The following is a 19871-nucleotide window of genomic DNA, read 5'->3' as shown; positions in this document are numbered from 1 at the left end:
TCTTCTTTATTGACGTTTTTTTACTACTTTTATGATAGAAAACACATGATTTGCTCTTGTGAAGCTGAATAGTGACTAGCATTCAAAACGGTTTGTCAGCAAACTGACTGAGCATTTTCTGATAGATTGGAAAAATCTTCTGGAAGAAAAAAATATCCTGACAAGCTGTGATTCCAAATTATCGATTCTATTCATTTTTTTCCAAATGCTAATGCTTTATATATTTCATTAACCATATCACTGAACCACGCCGATATGTTATGTAAGAACAGCTGAGACACAAAAACGGCGACGGAAGCAAGCCTACGCGTCTTCAGGAGACATGGGAAGATTGCAGTGCTGTGCTGTCAGCTGCCATAACGTTTCAAAATCATTTGCAGTACTTCGTGTATACTTATATTATAGCTGTTTTGCTTGTTTAGGTTTAGTCACGCTTTAAAAAACTGTTTCTCGATGACGAATCTTTCGTCCGCTGACGACTGACGTCAAATCTCTTTCGTCCTTATTCAAAGTAGTAAATGATAATAGAGAACGGATGTGTCACTTGAGCTGTCATCTGTCATTCTTGATCGATTTTGTAAATGTGATATCATTTCAGTTTTAAAATCTAAATTTTTTTCGTTTAATCATTTTGTCTTCTTTTTACGTTTATCCTAGGAAAAAGTGTAGATATTGAACGGATCGAATAGATTATGTCATAGGCAACCGATAAATTTTGACCTAGAGGAGACAACTACTTATCAAAGAAACTCGCTAGCAATTGGCACAAAGACAATGGCAAACTGATATTTAACAAGTTGAGGTTTCTGGCAATAATCACATTCGTATTTTGATTGACGGCTGATATTGGCTTGCATCATTTTTATACTTATCTTCCACGCGACCACGATTTGACCGTATACCGCGGGCCGGTCAAGGTCTTCGTGACGTCATATTGAGACAACTCATTTGATATTCATGTATGTCGTCGTGATATAAACAAGAAACTGAACGATAGAAACGATACTCGATTCATCTGCGCTTCGCAGTTAGTCGTACTTTAACGCGTGTACTTTTGTAAAGGCTTTCCAATGGTTTTTAGAGACTTTTTTGTGTTGTGAATATGGTTGAAAATGAGCAAAATGATGCCGTATCAACGTTGTGTAAAAATTGTTGCTCAACGGGTCTCGGAAAAATGGAGGTTGGTCCTGACGAAGAAGAACGACAATTTATTGTCGAAAATATAACTGAATCAAGTGAATCCAGCTGCTCATATGAAAATTCCCGATCAAGGTTAGTAATTCTTTACTTGAATATCCTTGAGGATGACATGATATCTGGCTAAATATCGTAAATTTCTATGTACGTAGTCTGGCGACGCTAGTTCTCGTCGAACTATAGATGTTTACGTTTAATTTTATTGTGGCAAGGTGTTTTGTCCTCGTGGACTTTGAACGTTTTATGGGTAGATTTCATCAATCGTTAATGGTGGTACAAATTTCAAAGCTTGCATTTTATGAGTGTAAAAATGCTCTAGTCCATGACTTAGAAAGATGTATTTTTTCCGGATAGAAGTTGACGTTGTAACCGTTTTCGAGGTATCATGTATCTTGTGAGATAAGAAATTCACAAATAGACTGAAACGTTACCACATATGTTCTTGTCGCCGAGTCACCGAACTTGGCAGTACTTTTTGGCTAGTTTTTAAGCGGCACATAGTTCACCTTCATAAAAGATGCTTGTCGTGATCCACGCCTTCGCACTGCCCAGAAACACAGTAGCAAGTTTCTAAAGAAATTTGCTCACAAGCGTGACGGAAAAGTAGGCAAATTCATATCGTTTTGCAGCTTTGTGAACTTCCAATCTCTTTTCTCAAACAGGACGCTTAAGTCTTTTGCCATACTTTTTAGTAAGAAAATAAGAACGAAATTAGATAAATTGTATGACACGGCAATCTCCACGTTCTCAGTTGGAATCTAGAACATCAATAAATTTTATTTGTATCGTCTTTGATTCTTAGACTTATCGAACTCCATGTTTTTCTTCTTGGGGCTTTTCAATGTATTCGTTTGTTGTAGATATTGTATTTTCTGCCAGATACCAACCACATTTGACTGTTTTAGGAACTAGAGCAGTATAACGTTTTTAAGTCATCTCGCTCGTCTTTTTGTTGTGTTTAGCAAGATAATATCGCCATTGAAAAGCTTTCCCAAGTTACATTGCCCTATTAAACCTCATGGAATTCAAACAATATACTTTTGCAATAGATCTTGCCCTAAAAATTACGACTGCCAAAGAGAATTAAACATTATACAACACAATATGTGACGGCGACTGTTTTTGGTTTTGATTTGTAAGAAATTTAGCATAAGCACAAAGAGACAGTTTAATTAATACATAGTGCAAGACTGCGTTCTCCTTGTAAATTTTCTCAATTTTGTCAAAAGACTTTTTTACAATGTACCTACAAAAGGATATTGTCCTTGTAATGGCTTCTTCGTGAACATTTTTAGCAGAGTAAATAACGTTTTCTGTAGATGTCAAAGGTAATGTCGAGGATCCGAAAAACACGTAATGCTTTTACTGTTATATTCTTACTAATATGTGACTGGATTGGTCTTACTTAATATGTTTTGGATTGGCTTTCATTTTCATGAACACGTTCTACTTTTTGTTCGTTTTCTAATCAGAATGTCGATTTCTAGTCGGATGTTGCTATTACTGACCGTATTTGTTTAATTGTTATTTGTGTATTATGTAATTGATTGTGGGCCAGTGGGAGGTGTGTCATGGACCCTAAACACGTGTTTCTTCACGTTGAGAAATGCAAATGAGTCACTTTCTAAATGGCACCAAGCTCTTTTTAGGTATGAGCGCGATGTTAGTTATTTACGATATTCTAATGCGCCCAACGTTGCCAGCCCAGTTCACGATATCCGTGTCAGGAAACTGTGTTGGAATTTTCTAGTCAATTTACCATTAATTTTTTTTTACTACAAGCTGTAAACCTTTGATCCCCCAATATTTGAATAACATATGAAAATAATATATTTCCAAAATGTAAAATTGCTCGCTTTTAAAAGTTTTATGACCTCTTTTTATTACGTTTTAATGCGTAATTTTGACGCATGACTTAGATGTATAGTTTATGTAATTGAAAAATTGAAACGATTGCAATGGTAATCAAGCCGGTGGCGTGATTGGTTAGTATAAAGAATTTGATGGCGTGATTGGTTAGTATAATGAATTTGATGGCGTGATTGGTTGGTTTAATGCAGTGGTGGCGTGATCTTATTAACTGTTAGGACTGGTTAGATAGAGGATAGGTTTGCACGCTATCGAACCTATGGTTAACGTTTGTCGTCTTATAACTTTATACTATCCTATTTTTTGCAGAGGAACTGCTAAACTTTTGTATTGATTTGCGTATTGCTTCTGCTTTACGCAAACCATAAATTTTATAGTTCATCTGACATTACATGGAAGTTCGGTGTGACTTATGTTGAACATATCTTCGAACATAGAAATTACCGGATAGACTTACAGTGTTCGAACGTAAACGTGAAAATATTTAAAAAATGAAATACACGAGACAATGACTTTCCTATTTTAGCATTTAGAATGCTATGCATGCAGTCAAGTGTATCTGCATTCCTGTTTGTATTAATGAGAATGCAGTCTTGCGTTCTTTTAAGTCTGCTATGTTACACTATGTAAATAATACCAGCTTTTATTTTGTTAAAGGTATGCAGCATTCATTGTGAAACATCCGTATGTTGTTCTATTGTTGATCTTGGTTTTGGTTATATTATGTGCATGTTTCAGTCTCATTCCACAGCTTGGGGCTCAACCATTGCCCACCTTTGATGAACCCGTTAAGGTGAGAACAGCACACGACACCACTAAACTTATCTCAATTCTTGTTGCTTTTAAAGGATCCTTAGGGAAGGTCGATGATAGATTAGTTAGATAAAATTAGTAATGACAAATATGTGTAAAGGATAATGAGGAACTTATGTTGTTGGTCAAGGATATATTTTAGTCGTCATTGATAGCGTTCGACAAGGCAATCACAATATGTTTGTAGGATTAAGATCAATTGCTGTTGATTGATAAGTTGGGAATGACCTGCAACGAAAGAACTATCTACAATAAAAATATTCTTAAATGTAGAAAAGCATTCTTGTAGGAGCTATACGAAATAAGATTAATAAAATTTGGGAAATCATCTGTCAAAATACTGATTTAAGACTTCATGTGCTTATTTCTAGGGGTTTGAAGCTCGAGGTACACTTATCAGCGATCGCTGGCTCAGTCAATGGAATCTGTTTATGAGTGAGCGTCAGGGTGAAATCACGCGAGTTCCTCCACGCTGTGGAGTTGAAAATCCCATCAGTCAATTGAAGATCGGTGATGCTCCTGCAATTTGCACGGGGGAAGAGACGTTTAGTATGGGTAAACTTACAGTGAAATTGGTGTTCGAGACAAAGAATGGACAGAATCTTTTTACTGCGACAAATCTCAAGTCTATTTGCAATTTAGAAAAAAGAATAATTCGCGATTACCCCAAATTAAACTCTTACTGCCATACACCCAATGGAAGCAAAGAATGCTGCCCCAGCTGGTCGCTTGGTCACTATGTGGCATTGTTAAATGGTAATTCATCTTGTTTAGACATTGATGAAAATCAAGTCGAAAGAGTAAAAAACTTGCTCCAAACTTGCTCGAGATTTTATTACAACGGAAGTCTGAAGCCAGATTGTTGGAACTTTAAACGTAAAGCGGTCGGTAAATGCGGGGCGATTCCTAAAAGCTGCACAAGACTCAATGCTGTTTACAATATCCTTCATTATCTTACTGATACCCAATTTCTCAAGGGTAGTGTCAATAATACATTCTTAAAATATAGTTTGGTCCTGGTACCCGTGAAAGAGATTGAAAGCTTTCAGGTCGATGTCTATGAAAGTCGACTTCAAGGTATCATTAGTAACTCAAACGTCGTCCTCGCTGGATACGAGCTTAGCCGATTAAAATACGAAATGTTCAACGCTAAAATGTTGGAGGATCTCTACCTTGCTGCCATTGCAATGTTCTTTATCATGATTATTCTATGGTTGTATACTGGATCGTTGTTAATCACTTGTATCGTTGGCGTCATTATCGTATCAAGTTTGATTATCGCGTATTTTGTCTATAGCGTTGTGTTAAGAATGAATTTCTTTCCGTTCCTAAACGTTCTCACGTCCGTGTTCCTAGTCGGTATTGCTGCAGACGACGCATTCGTTTACATGGATATTTGGAACCAGTCCACTCGCGAACAACAGAAGAAACGCAGCAAACCTCCATTAAACGACGAGGAACGCAATGAGGAGTTTGTCTCCATCACTGTGAACACAATGCGACACGCATCTGTGTCTATGTTTGTCACCAGTTTCACGACATCATCCGCGTTCTTTGCTGGTCTCACTTCTGATATTACGTCTATACAGCTATTTGGATTGTACTCTGGTCTATCCATACTCTGTATGTTTTTTCTAATGATTACGTGGTTTCCAGCTGCCGTGATCATACAACAAAAGATGTACGGGAATCAGACGTGCTGTTCCCGTAATATTCTTTCAAAACCGTATCTGAAAGGCCCGCGAGACATCGTCAATAAGCTTGTTCAACTTCATCAGACGTTCTTTGCCAAATCCCTGCCGCGCATTGTAATTAAGTGGCGTTATTTCTGGCTGTTACTTTTATCGCTTATTGCAGCTGGTGGCTTTGTTGTGTCAACGTATAAACCCGGTCTCAAGCTCCCTTCGACTCAGGACTTTCAAATGTTTGTCGATTCTCACGAATTGGAGAGATATCCGTTGCATCTTAAGAAATATTTTCACTTTGAGACGACAAAACGTTCCAGTTTTCCCCTTTTCTTTCTATGGGGTATAAAACCTGTGGATAATGGTAACATTTTTGACCCTTACGACACGGGAAAACTAAATTACGACTCAGATTTTGACATGACTAGTAAAGAAGCTCAACGGTGGATCAACTCTTTTATCTCGCGCTTAAAAAAGCAGCCGTTCTTCGCAAAAGAGCAGCCTTTAACAAAGCAATGCTTCATCGAAGAGTTTTTTACATACATGCGCCAGAATTGTAGCGAAGGCAACCAGATTTGCTGTAAGAATTCTGTTTTCCCTTACAACGCCACCGTGTTTAACGAATGTTTACTTCAAATGCAGTGCTTGAAGATCAAAGAGGCACAATTTCAAGGACAGAGCATCGAGGACGGTGCACCTTTGTTTGACAAGAAAAACAGACTACGTGCGGTGTCTTTGAAGTTTGACAGCAACGTGTCATTCACGTGGTCTTATGATCCCGCCGATCGGTTCTGGAAGGATGTGGAGAATTGGGCTGATAGAGAGTTCAAAAATGCATCAGCTGTTAGCGGTTGGTTTATCAGTAAACTGAGATATTATGATCTTCAAAAAAGTCTCTCCACGGGAACTTTTCTTTCGATGAGCATTTCGCTTGGTATTGCATTTGGTGTGATGCTCCTTACCACCAGAAATATATATATCAGTGTGTTTGCCATTATTACCATAGCATGTACTCTGGGTTGTACGGTTGGTTCGCTCGTACTATTGGGATGGGAGTTAAACATATTGGAGTCAGTCACTTTTTCTGTATCTGTCGGGTTATCTGTGGATTTTGCGCTGCATTATGGAGTAGCGTACGTTCTTGCTGAAGAGAAAAGTCGTAGACAAGACAGGGTCTCGTTTTCTTTGATTGGAATGAGTTCTGCGATTACTATGGCTGCTTTCACCACATTCATAACAGGTTGGTGACGCAGTTTTTCTGTGAATATTTGAAAGTATTTTTGAAGCTCATTGCTTTGTTCCAGAGTTATGTTTAAGTGTTGAAAATTTGAATCCATTACTACTCCAGTCTAGTATCTTCATCAGGAGTCATGTGATGTTGAAACTCGAGTTCTTATTTACACCAGTGTTTTCTCTTCATCAGAGAGATCTGATGTTGAAACTCGAATCCTAATGTACTCCAGTCTCGTGTCTTCATCAGTAGTAATTTGATGTTGAAACACGTGTCCTTGTTTACTCCAGTTTTGTGTTTTCAGTGAAAGTGGTGTCATATCTTTATGTCGATTCTTGAGTTTTTCATTGATTAGCAGTCATGTTATGTTGAAATTCAATCACTTTAATTTTATCACTGTTATAGGTACTATAGTTCTGCGTTCAGATGTTTTGTCATATATTCAAATTGGACAATTTCTAATGATCATCATGTCCGTCAGTTGGGTCTACGCCACGTTCTTCTTCCAAGCGCTTTGTTGCTTGTGTGGACCTGAGAACGACTCAGGTCAATTGACTGTCGCCAAACTGAGATCAGGATATCAGAAACTGCGATCGCTGTGCACCATTGCAGAGTCAGATGAACATAGAATGGTGCCGAATGGAAAAGGTTCGAAAGAAATCCGTGTGATTTACATAAAGTAATAGTATATACCTTTGTATTTACCACTGTTAAATTGGTTTTTCTATTCCAAGTTTCGATGCAGAGTTTATATTAGAACATGTTTTATTCCGTAAAATTATTAATGAATTAATATTTTGACTTCGAGTGTGGGGGTTCCACGTGCAACTAAAAACTATTTATGTAATTTTCGTCAATACATTTGTATTTATTGGCTGTGCAATTTGTAAATAATTTTTGATGGATGTAAGTAATTGAGCATTTTGTTAATATACTGTAGTATACATTTATTATTCGTACTCTCTGGAGGGGCACGGGTAAGGGCTTCGGCTTGGAGACATACCGTAATCGACTTTGTTTACCCAGAATGCACTGCGCTTTTACATTATGGCGACTGCTGTGAGTAAAAAATATTAATTCTTCGTCAATAAAAACAGCGAAGTTATCATTTTAAAACTATACGAAGATACAAAATATATAGGCACGGAAGGCAGCGCTACGCTACAACATAATACTAGGGGCGATATTCACTTCTTTAAATTCCTATATGAAAGCAAGAATAATCATCGCTGTTTTGATATTATTGTTTACAGCTTCCTTTGCTTGAGAGATTCTAGCACTGCAATTTGGCATTTGGAAGGATTTAGCTTTCATAATTTGCTAATAATACGTGTAACACTACTCTATAGTTGATCAATTAGATGGCTGATGGCCCGACCAAACACTTGGGAATGTTGCTCGAATTAAGAAACCGTAAAAATTACTCGCCCTCGGCTCATGTTTTCGAACATTCTTTCATGTTTTGATCAGATTGTCAAAGCAGAAATTGTTTGATTACCAGAGAACGAGTGTACGCCTGAGTAAGCGTCTTGTTCATTGTTCAATGTCTTCAAAAAAACATTTTAACTTGCACTAAGTCACATACCTGAAATATTGTTATTTACAAACTGTCATAATTACTTAAAAAATAAGAGGAAGAAACATGCTCCAAACCATACATCTTATAGTCAAAAGTACTATTTCAATTCAAGCATCATTCAAGTATTCACGAAAGAAGACGATGTAGAAAAAAAAACTAGCCTTGGCCTAGCAATATGGAAAGAACGATTAACTCCAGTTCGTATGCCTAGTGCAAACAATGATTACATAAGCAATAAAGAGGGCAAACAATGAATACATCAACAATGCTTGTAGCTGTGCCGCCTGACATACTGCACACAACACAAGTACAAGTGGGTTAGCACTATTTTCCACCCAGCAAACCGCCCTTTACTTTACACAATCGGAAATAAATTAAAGATGGCGGCTAATGGGAAAGAACCAAAAGCTAAAAGGAAACCATGCATGCACTGGTGCTAGGTCGTTTTGAGATGGCGAGTAATTTTATATTTTTATAATACAGTTTTTAATATCAACATATGAAAATATTTACAGATAAATGTTGCAGTATAAATTTTCATGCAACCACCTTAAGTTATAAACTTATAATCCAGGCTGGAAAATATGTCGTTTTTCGACGATTGTGTAAAATATTATATAAAATATTATATTGCGTAAAATATTAGATTGTGTAAAATATTATATTGTGTAAAATATTATATTTCAAAGTAAAGGGCGGTTTGCTGGGTGGAAAATAGTGCTAACCGTACAAGTGACACAAGAGAAAGTTTATATTCATAACCACGTGATGTCATCTGTTAGTTTTCCTTCCCAGAAATCACTTCGTACTTAGAAGTCAAGTTGTATGAAAGTTGTTTGTTCATGCGTTGTTGAGACGTGGCTTTGCAATCGGCAGTGAAAGTTGAAATACACGGCTTGTATTTGCGAATTCTAAGCAAGTTGGACGATGTCTAACTTTGGTAATTTCAATTTGAGTTCGCTTAGCTCCATGAGCACACTGGGCAGTTTGGCGCAGTCGGCTCAAAGGCTTGATAGATTAATGGCAGGTAACCGTTCAAGACAGCAAGATACTGGCAATAACGCCCGCAGATTGATGGATAACGACTTCTTTGGTGCTCGAAACAACGAGCGAAACCGTGGAAGATCCCCTTCACCTCAAAGGGTATGTTTCAAGAAATTTCAACCAATTCTTTTTTATTACGTAAAATGCATTTCCAGTTAAGATGTCACCTCCTCCATTTAAATAGTGTAGGCTACTTTTCATAACGTTAGTGCCTCACTGATTTTGAATTCGTTTGAAGACACGAGAATTTACGTTATCTTAAGCCCTGTTACGCAAATTTTTAAAACATTCAAAAAAAGCTGCTGAGTCTCTCGGAATCCAGCTGTATCACGTTTGTTGTTCTTACATATCATACAGCTGTTGTTACGTATGGAAACCATGAATTTTTATCTCTTCTTATATAACACCGCTGTTTATCTTGGCGAACGAGAAATCTGGAAAGTCATTAATTGCTCATTGAAGCAATAATTTTCGTCTTGCTTGCCACGTCATATGTTTATTAAATGGACTCAATGAAAATTAAGCTGTAGTATGCTATCTCGTCTTACCTTCATGCTCATTGATTTGAAATTGCTTTTTCTGAGCCATCATTGTGACAATGGTGGTGAATTATGAATTTCATAAATATGTCTATTGGTGCTAGTAATATCTTTGTTTGATACAACTTTGGATTCACTTGAACTTTTCCCAAACTTAACATCTGAAACAAAATCTTGCATTGTAAATGTTTCAGTCATATGTCTATCATGCAATTGCTGCCAAACTGATTTTCATTTAGAAAGTCAATATTATTCGAAGTGTTTTCAGTTTCAACTGTTTCATAAACAAGAAATTGGAGTTAACCTCTTTTTCTTATGTCAAGTTTGAATGCTTGTCAAGCTTGCTTCCACTGATCATTTATTTATTTGTGTTATATTTTTGCAAATTAACTAGATTTGCTCCAGCTGACTATTAGCTGTCTTTGTAAAAGATTTTGTCTCTCAATTTTTTTTGACAAATGATAATCATCTCTCTCTCTCTCTCTCTCTCTCTACAAATTCTTCCATATGGAAGTGTTACTTTGCTGATATTTTTATAAGTGTTGATTGGTCTAGGTTCAATCTGCTGATTGTTAGTCAGCATAGTTTTTGTCGTATTCTTTTTTTCTCTGGAGTGTTGTGCAAGCCAAGTTTGTCACATGTTATACGATGTTGGCATATTTGGAGTTGCTTGCTTTCAATGCGATGGAAACTCTTTCAAAACAGTAATATCTCCAAATATTTCATAAATCTATGCTAGAATACTTAATATTGATAACCAAGTAGCTGTAATTTTGTGTGAATTCCCAACAATTGATTTCCTTTGCTGTTTACTAAGTTTTAACAATTATGTATCTGTCATTTCATGATATAGATACATTGCATCTTATTGTTTATGAAATTTTCCTCTTTCAATTAAGCAAAGCAAAATGGGCACTTCTTGTCCTTAAGTGTTCCATTCAACTTTCTGGCTATGTCGTCACTTTGATTACACTCTTACAAACTCTTTTTGATACACTTCCATTATTTGCCTACAACAGCGTGCTAATCGTGGCGACAGACGCAATGCCAATCGTCGTGATCGTGTTAATGCCAGGAGAAAGAGAGATGACAATTTTTATGGCCCAGCAAGTGGTGCCGGAATCTTAGGTGCTGCACCAAATAGGAATGGCAGATCATCAGGTTTGCATGTTTTTATTGAAAAATTACTTCAATATTTCGTGTAACAAATCACCACGAAATTAAAATTTACCCATGACAAAGATCTTCCATAATTGTACTTCTTGTAATCTTACTTGCAGAAGGTGTTTTGGTCTAAAATGCTTCATCATTTCTGTTTTGGCAATCAATCTTGTACTTCACTTCTCTTCTCATTTGGAAGCGAAATGTGTTGCACTTGAAATTGTAGTTTTTAGAAAGTTATGTAACAGAATCCTTCCATTTACCTTTACCCATTTTTCTTTCTAAATTCTTTTCATTAAGTTTTTTCTTCACTTCTTTTCATTGTGTCATAAACTGTTTTTCAGTTTCCTAGATAACGAGTCTAAATTGTGAAATTAATCACTGCTTCTGTCATCTTAACTTGTCAGTCTTGGTTTTGCTTTTCAGAACATCTTTAGTCATTCGTTTAGGTATCAAACGCGTCTTTTATTAGCGATGAAAGGATAATGGCTGATGGCTTCTGTGTGTTTTTATGTGTTTTGTAATGTGTAACATGTGTTTATCTTGAAGGTACAGGGGATGACTCAACATGGAATGAAAGTAGCGGGAACCAACCGCAATTTAATCAACAGGCACAGCAACTTTTAAACATGATGCAGACACAACAGCTCTTGGCTGCTGTGCAGGCTCAGGCAAAGTTAGCTAATCAGCAGCAGCCACCAAGTCTGATGAGTAGCACTGTGTACCCACGTCAGATAGGTGGTCGTATGTCTAACCCAAGGGGTGGTCGCTTTAATCGCAATGACAGATCACGTCAAGGAATTTCTAATCGTCGAGAAGATCGTAAACGAAAGCACTCACCCCCTTCAAGACCTTTTAGACGAGATCGACGTGGTGATAATGAAAGGTCTATTATCTTGTATTTCCAATCCTTTCAACACTACCATTTTCTGCTGTAGAATCAACATTCATTATCTTTATGTGTGCCAATATCTCCAAATATGTGTTCTTGTATGTCAGTTATTATCCACTTTGCTCCGTGCTCCATACGCTGTATGTTTTTTCACCAGCGTATATTCATTTCCTTCCATTATTTAAGTGTATCATTGCCACTATATCATTTCCTACCATTATTTTCATTTGATTATTGCCATTATATCATTTATATCCATTATCCTCGGTTCATCGTTGGCAGTATGTCGTTTCCTTCCATTATCCTCAGTTCATCGTTGGTAGCATGTCATTTTTCTTCATTATCATCAGGATATTATTGTCTTTCCTTTTTCAATTGTGTATCGATTGTTTTAAAAGGTCTTAAAATTACCGTGTTAATGTAAAGCAAGTGGTTTTGATTAGCCTTTGCAAGTCAAACGGATAGCCAGTCCGCTAGTTTTGGTCCTGATATGTAAATTTCTGAACATAAACATTCTTCATGCCTTTGTAAACATCACTGTTGTTTTAACGTTGTGTGATCTCAGAAAAATTTACGTAGCTAGACCAAGTGATGTAGTGTATCCATGACATAATGCCACTAGAATGAACTTCTTGTTTGCTCGACGTTTAATCTTATCGTAGACGTAACTTTTGAAAGTTACATTCAAACATTGGGTAAAAATTTTTCTTTAGTAAATATCAACCAATACGAAAACTGTCAAATGATGTTTCTGCAAAAAAGAACGCGACCAAAGAAAAAGATGGTGTGAAATAGATTTTATCTTTTTATTTTTAAAACCTGTTTTGATTTTTTCTTTGTAAGTTCAGATGTAAACTTTTCTCTATTGTCTATAGATGTTGAGGCTTCAGCAAAGAAACAGGAGGAGCCTTCAAAAATTTCTAGGAATGCAGCCGGGGAAGATATAGAAGAATTGATCAGGACAAACTTCGATGGCAAACGTTATTGGTGTACACTTTGTAAAATTGTTTGCATCAAATTGAAGGTCAATTGATTTCACGTGACTCGAAGAATCCATTATTCAATGCGTTTGTTTGAGTTAATGGTTTTCCAGAATCAGTGTATTTCTTATGCTTAACGTTACGTAAAATTATTTAGAATATCCGAAAACACTTCTTGAGCGAGCGTCATGTGAAAGCTGTTTTTGAAAGAGATGGAAAAGTGTTTGATCCAGAAATCATGAAAGTGAGTTTGGTGAACACTCTGTTTTGCAGTTTTCAATTATTGATCCATGACTTAAGTAATGTTTAATCATGCAGTAACAAGATTGATCCATGACTTAAGTAATGTTTAATCATGCAGTAACAAGATTGATCCATGACTTAAGTAATGTTTAATCATGCAGTAACAAGATTGATCCATGACTTACGTAATGTTTAATCATGCAGTAACAAGATTGATCCATGACTTAAGTAATGTTTAATCATGCAGTAACAAGATTGATCCATGACTTAAGTAATGTTTAATCATGCAAGATTGATCCATGACTTAAGTAATGTTTAATCATGCAGTAACAAGATTGATCCATGACTTAAGTAATGTTTAATCATGCAGTAACAAGATTGATCAGTGACTCAAGTAATCTTTAATCGAGCAGCAACATTAATTGATGACTTCTTTAATCATACAGCAACAGGAAATAAAAGAAGAAAAGCCGAAGCCAAAGGATATCAGGGAAGTCTTAAAATATGTTTGCAGCACAAAGCAAACGGCAAGGAAAGAAAACAAGGATATTTACATATCGTCTTTGACTGATTGCACCGTAAAAGTCACAGATTTCTCTTGCGAGGAAGGCTTTATGGGTAAGTATATTTGTGAAACTTTCTTGGGTTTATCAGGCCTGTTCACCGTCTCCTTTCCACTGGTTTTTACAAAGGAGCAATAAAAAATTACTGGTACTTATTGAGCACCTCTCTTAGGCGATAAACAATTGCTTTTATGCCCGAAAAATTAAATTTTAAATTTATGAGACTTCGTCAAATGTGAGATTCTTTTCCTCGAGGTTCTGAATTTGTGAAAGCCGTTTCTGGATTCAAATGCCAATTATGTAATGTTTTCATGAGACAAGGAAACGATATCATTCAGCATCTCAAAGGCAAGAAACATCAATATAATTATCAGGTTAGTGTTGAGATAAAAGCGAAGGACCGGTTCCATGAAGCTATTCCCACTTTTACACTCTCCGCTCGATAATGACTTTTTGTGAAGTCGTTATGTTTCATTGACAAAAATGAAACTTTTTATTTTATCAGTTATCCTGTTTAACTTGTTCCTTTTTGCCTTAAAGGAAATTTTTGAAACAATCAAAAATATTGCTGTCCAGTTAGTATTGCTGCTTTAAATTCATACTAAATATCCCCTTGGTAAAAGTGACCTTATACCTTCATACCCTTTAAATGGAACTAATTGTTGATATGTTTGTTTGCATAAATCAAAGGCATATTTGAAAGAAAATCCGGATTATTTGGACAAACAACGGGAAGTGAACAAGAGATTACTGAACATGTTGATGAAAGATGAAGGTCAGGAGGTGGTCTTGCAAGATTGTACTGGAGACAAGTTTGCTGACATTAATCTTCCCGAAGAAAAGGTAGAATAAGTCTCACTTTTGAAAGTGTTGTGTCTATTTAATTTGTTCAGGGAATATTCCCAGTTTGCTTTGCAGTTCTATTTTAAAGTGAACTAATATCAAACGGCTGCATTTAGTAATTTTTAAGAATTTGGTACTACACATTCTGAAGATTCAAGGAGCTTATCGTCCATAAAAATTGATTACTTTCGTTCAACCAAGAAAAGAAATTTTGTGTACTTAAAATATCTCCAATAAAAGAGAAACTATCTCTGTAATAAAAAAGAAACTATCTCTGTAGTAAAAGAGAAACTATCTCTGTAATAAAAGAGAAATTTGTTTTGAAGGAACGCTGCTCATTCCATTTCGAAAAAATTATTTTGTCCATTCATGGAATTTGGTGAAAATGATTCATTGAAGCAAGAAATACTTCGGCGATCATTTTAATTTTTGCTCGTGATAATTATAAACAAATGGATATCTAACTTGAAACAACTCGCAAATCATAAATTATTCCTTTAATGTATATGTATTTTTGATGTTTTATGTTTAATGTGAATTACATGCCAAAGTCAACATACTTTTCTCGCACCCTTGAGTGCTTATTTTGTCTTTGACGCGTTACTTATCCGCCTGTTTTGCTTTACTCTCATAATCACTTGTATAAACGGACCTTTTCATTTCAATTAATTTTTTAGCCCGACGACGTTGATTTTGAAGTGGCTGGTCGTGATTCAGTTGACGTATTGAAAACATATGACGACTCAAAGATGGAGAATGAAGCAGAGAAAGGCGCTGCTTTAAATAAGTCCGACCTTGATAATGTTGCTGTTGATGAAACTGAAGACATGAAAACAGTAGATAGCAACGTGGAGAAAGAAGATAATGAGGAGAAATCTCAAGTTGTGAAAAATGTCGATGAAAAAGAATTGGAAGTAGAAATGAAAGAACATGATGACAAAATTGTTCCAGAGGAAAAAATGGAAGACGAGATGACGAAGGAAGAGGCAAATTCTGAAGAAAAAAAGGACGTCATGGTGGAAGTTGGTGTTGAAGATAATGACGTCATAGTGGAAGCTGGTGTTGAAGAAGATGACGCCAACTTGGAAACTGGCGTTGAAGACGATGAAGTTAGTGTTGGAACGTCAGCGTCATTTGTTGTGTTATTGTTTTGAAAGCCTTGTTTAAAATATTTGGAAAAAATCATGCGTTTGTTTTGTTTTTAGTTTCCTCTTGAAGACTTGTTGCCAAAGCATAAAAGGATAAAATCTGACCATTACAACAAGTCCGATACAAAGTCCTCCGAGTTAAATGTAAAAGAGTCCGATATTGTTGTAAAGACGCCCGATATGGATACGAAAACGCTCGAAAATGAAGAACAAGAGTCACCCGAAACACCCATGTCCAATGATCTTGCTGAGGAGGAAACTGAAAATGTTACGCCCAAAAGAGGGAAAAAAGGAAAGCGTGGCCGCGGAAGCACCAAAGCTACACGCGGGAGACGCAGAACAACCCCACGCACAGTTAAAACGTCAAAGAATTCTGCTGAGAATATTGAGATGGTCGAACGTGTGAGTGAGTCTCCAAAGATGATTTCTAAAAAGCAGAAGGTAAATGGCACCAAATCGTCACAAGTTGTTCAAGATACATCCCCTGTAAAGAAATCAGAAGCTGAGGTAAAGGCAGAACTTGTAGAAACAGGAGAAACGACTGTGGAATGTGTTGCTGAAAAGTTTGAAGACTCTGAACCTATCAATAAACAGGAAGATAACAAAATAGGAGATGATTCGAAAGAGGAAAAGAATTTGGAACAACTAGAAAGCATGAAAAAGCCGGAAGCTGTTGAGGATCGTAAAACTGAGAAAAAAACAGAAATTCTTAAAGAATCGAAAAAACGAGAAGTGGGGAAAGAGAAGAAACGTCTCAGAAAACCCAAATCAGGTAAATTTGCAGAACCTGAGAATGAGGTCAGTAATAAACCAGAAGTTGACATAGAAAAAAAAATCGAGAAAGACCCAGAAGTTAAGAAAAAAACTGAAGTTAAAAAGGACTCGAAAGTTCAGAAAGAAAACGATGTGGAGAAAGAGTCAGGCGTTAAGAAGTCGGATGTTATAAAGGAGCCAGAATTTAAGATGGAACCTGAAGTAAAGAAGGAGCCCGAAGTTAAGATAGAGCCCGAAGTTAAGATAGAGCCCGAAGCTAAGAAAGAGTCTGAAGTTAAGAAAGATCCTGAAGTTAAGAAAGAGTCGAAATGTAAGGAAGAGTTGAAAGAGGAAGAACTAATGGATACGGGAAATGAAATCAATGTAGTGGAAAAAGCGGAAGTGGACGTCAAACAAGAATTGGAAAATGATTCAGACGTTGCCAAGGACGTTGATAACTATGAAATACTGGAAACTGGTTCAGAGTTATCAGACGAAATCCTGCCTTTACAAGATTCTGTAGCGATATCGAAAGACGAAGACGACGATGTTGATGCTTTTGAAGTGATAGATGAGGTTGAAAGTGATAGTTGTGAGTCGGACAATATATAGACTTAGTTCGATCAACAATCCAAGTAAATATGTTTAGTATAGTTTAATTCTATTATATTTGAAGTGTCTTATTTGACTATTTCAACTTGTCAGAGTAGTTTTTACTGTAATTTGAAACAAAAATGTAATATGTTTCAAATATAGCTAACAGTGCATCATTAAATATGGAACTGCTTATATGTTTGGGGGACCTTCAGTTTATTTACTTCATTTGAAACTTGGAGATAGATTATTTATATTATCTATTTCATTATCCAATTTATCGAGCCTGTAATACTAAAGCCATTAGCTCAGGCTGGTGAGCTGATCTTCTCTTGTGACATTTGGCACAAGCAAGTTTCTCCAGTGTTTTCATATTCACCAAAATTTCGACAACGTTGAATAATTTTTGGAAAATTTTTGTGTGTCTCATTGACTGAAGTTAAGTCACAGGCGGCCACCAACTACGGTTTTTTTTATTAAATAAATACATTTAAAGAAACCCGAATGTGGGTCGCGGATGGTTGAGTTTGCATGTGTTTGGTACACATGCAAGAATTTCGATGAACGTTAATGCATAAGAAAAATTTTGAAATTAATGTGTTGAGTAGAAATGCTTAAAAGGTAGATCTTCAAGATTCGCGTTTCCCGTTCAATTCAGTGAAATTTAACAGCCATTAGTGTACAATATTTTTAATCCTTATGTGTATCTTTTTTTCTTTATTGTACATGAATTCTGCGTTTTTAAATGCACTACTTTTGCGTACTCAGTCCGTTTTTACCACATCACAGTTCATCATCACCTTCATCAACACGTTACTCAACACATGTAATGGTATCACACGTAATCAAGTCAAGTATTGTCGCGACAAACTATTTTGTTTGAGCATTCGAGCAGTCTTGCATAGATACAAAGAAGCGCCCTTGGAAAGTACATCAAAAGAGAAATTTTAAGTTGCATTTTTGTGAAAGCGTAACACATCGGGCGGTGTTTGACTTGGTCAACTTTGATATGAGTTGTCTTAGATCGATGAGCATTTTAGGCAGTTTGACAGAGTCTGCGCAAAGGATTTAGTTGTTTTATGTCAGGTAAACGTTCAATAGAACGAGTTAGCGAAAATAACGCTCACATAGCTTGATAGACAACGACTTTTATGGTCTTCGACACATTGCTCAAAATCTTCAAATATGCTCTCTTCAGTTGTTTGGTTCGGGTAGGTTTACCTTTGCAAGTTCTTGATATTTTAAAACAAATTGTGAAAATAGAATTCTGGCTAAGATGGCTGTTTCATTGTTCTTTCTCACTTCGGCCAGCAAACATTGTGTTCAATCTACCGCAGTTTAAATAATTTTTCTAAAATTCTTTCGTTTTCTCAGAATTAAGAACTTTTCTTTCACTCCTATTTTTACTTTAATCTTTTTTCCCGTCAAAATTTCCAAAATACAAAACAGCTGCGTGTTTTGAAATTTCATATTTACTTTCAGTCTTTACCCCTGCTACAAATTGTTAATTGCCAGTATTTCAATCTTATCTTTTTTATCAAATTCATATTTTTTTCTCGCTTAAGTTTTGTGCAAGCCAGGTTTCTACAGCAGAAACTATAACGACGGTTATAAGTTGATTTTAATGCATTCGTTAGGTGCATGATGGTGGAAAACGATATGATTTCCTAATTATTCGTAAATCTTTCCATCACCATCTTTAGCTAATTGATCTTAAATTTTTCAATCAAATTCTTCTTTAAATCATAATTTAATCTTTGATGTTTCTTGCACCTTTTATACTTCTTTCATTTTCGAAGAAGCAAAGCAGAATGGAAAACTCTTACATCAAAGTATATATTCCAATTTCTGGTCATGCCATCACCTTGAAAACATCAACTCATCTTTGACAATATCTCTTTCTTTATACAATGCATTATTTACCCATCATAGCGTGTCAATCGTCACCACAGACGCAATGTTAAACTCAGTGATTGTGGTATTGTCAGGAAAAACACTGTGAACAATGCATATGCTTCAGTGAATGACACTGATGGATGTCAGATGCAGCACAAAGGAAAAGTGGATCAGCAGGTTTGCAGGTTTTTAGCCATTTGAACAAAATTGGATCAAATCCAAAGTGGTCATCTATATTCGTCTTCGAAATATATATTTACTTTCAGTAATGTTTATATCTTGTATTAAAATTTTTTGTAGTTTTCAATTTTTTCAATGGAAAGTCAATCAGAAGCCAAAAATTTAAGGAAGAGTTCCTTTTTTGTCTTCTCTTGAATGGATGACAATCATTATCACCCACTTCAGTTTTCGTGCGATCTTTAAAAAATCGATCTGGTTTTAGTTATAGAATGTTGGGTAAAAAATCGTTCTGTATCCTTTTATCCATTTCTGTGTTCGAAAAGTTTCTTCATTTTTGATTGCATTAATCAATTGTCTGGGACTCCTCTTTATCTAAATTCATTGTTTTCTTTTCATTGGACAATTCCAACGCTTTTCTCTTCACCGCTGGCTCACATCTAATAACTTGTAACAAAAAACTTGTTACCTGGATAATACAGATTCAAAGTATAATATGACTATTTATGACATTGTAGATAAGAAAGGTTGTAAATACAAACTTATTTTGTTGATCTAAATTAACAGAATGTTTTCATCCTTGTTTCTTACAAGTAAATTAAAAGTGCGAAGAAACAAGACGTCTTTTTAGCGTGGTTATTGAACTTATTCCATCGGCCAAATT

General features: G+C 35.9%; 2 protein-coding genes across 3 annotated transcripts; both read left to right on the top strand.

The window, feature by feature from the left end:
• The first annotated feature begins 930 nt into the window (after positions 1-930).
• Positions 931-7745, top strand: LOC124440923 (protein dispatched homolog 1-like). The gene is made up of 4 exons (XM_046991347.1): positions 931-1272; positions 3724-3859; positions 4251-6804; positions 7201-7745. Exons 1-4 carry the CDS (start codon positions 1103-1105, stop codon positions 7476-7478), a joined length of 3138 nt encoding a protein of 1045 aa, XP_046847303.1. The 5' UTR covers positions 931-1102; the 3' UTR covers positions 7479-7745.
• A 1448-nt stretch (positions 7746-9193) lies between these two features.
• On the top strand, positions 9194-17329 carry LOC124442836 (DEK domain-containing chromatin-associated protein 4-like). Of its 2 annotated transcripts, XM_046993334.1 has the most exons (11): positions 9194-9517; positions 10977-11118; positions 11668-12004; positions 12724-12794; positions 12886-13034; positions 13148-13234; positions 13680-13851; positions 14052-14170; positions 14487-14639; positions 15317-15748; positions 15845-17329. In XM_046993334.1, exons 1-11 carry the CDS (start codon positions 9302-9304, stop codon positions 17150-17152), a joined length of 3186 nt encoding a protein of 1061 aa, XP_046849290.1. In that variant the 5' UTR covers positions 9194-9301; the 3' UTR covers positions 17153-17329. The 2 variants fall into 2 exon arrangements, with proteins under 2 accessions (XP_046849290.1, XP_046849291.1); XM_046993335.1 differs by lacking the exon at positions 10977-11118 and having other exon boundaries at positions 9397-9517.
• Positions 17330-19871: the final 2542 nt, after the last annotated feature.

This window comes from Xenia sp. Carnegie-2017, unplaced genomic scaffold, assembly GCF_021976095.1.
Source record: "Xenia sp. Carnegie-2017 unplaced genomic scaffold, XeniaSp_v1 HiC_scaffold_20, whole genome shotgun sequence".
Taxonomy (NCBI): Eukaryota; Metazoa; Cnidaria; class Anthozoa; order Malacalcyonacea; family Xeniidae; genus Xenia; species Xenia sp. Carnegie-2017.
This window is presented reverse-complemented; position numbering and strand designations above follow the sequence as displayed.

Excerpts from the sequence above, each read along its gene's own strand:
- LOC124440923 (XM_046991347.1), top strand. The coding sequence starts at position 1,103 with ATGGTTGAAAATGAGCAAAATGATGCCGTATCAACGTTGTGTAAAAAT. Across the intron at positions 3,860-4,250 it reads CCTTTGATGAACCCGTTAAG|GGGTTTGAAGCTCGAGGTAC; the intron begins GTGAGAACAGCA and ends GCTTATTTCTAG. Across the intron at positions 6,805-7,200 it reads TTTCACCACATTCATAACAG|GTACTATAGTTCTGCGTTCA; the intron begins GTTGGTGACGCA and ends TCACTGTTATAG.
- LOC124442836 (XM_046993334.1), top strand. The coding sequence starts at position 9,302 with ATGTCTAACTTTGGTAATTTCAATTTGAGTTCGCTTAGCTCCATGAGC. Across the intron at positions 9,518-10,976 it reads GATCCCCTTCACCTCAAAGG|CGTGCTAATCGTGGCGACAG; the intron begins GTATGTTTCAAG and ends TGCCTACAACAG. Across the intron at positions 13,035-13,147 it reads TTGTTTGCATCAAATTGAAG|AATATCCGAAAACACTTCTT; the intron begins GTCAATTGATTT and ends AAAATTATTTAG.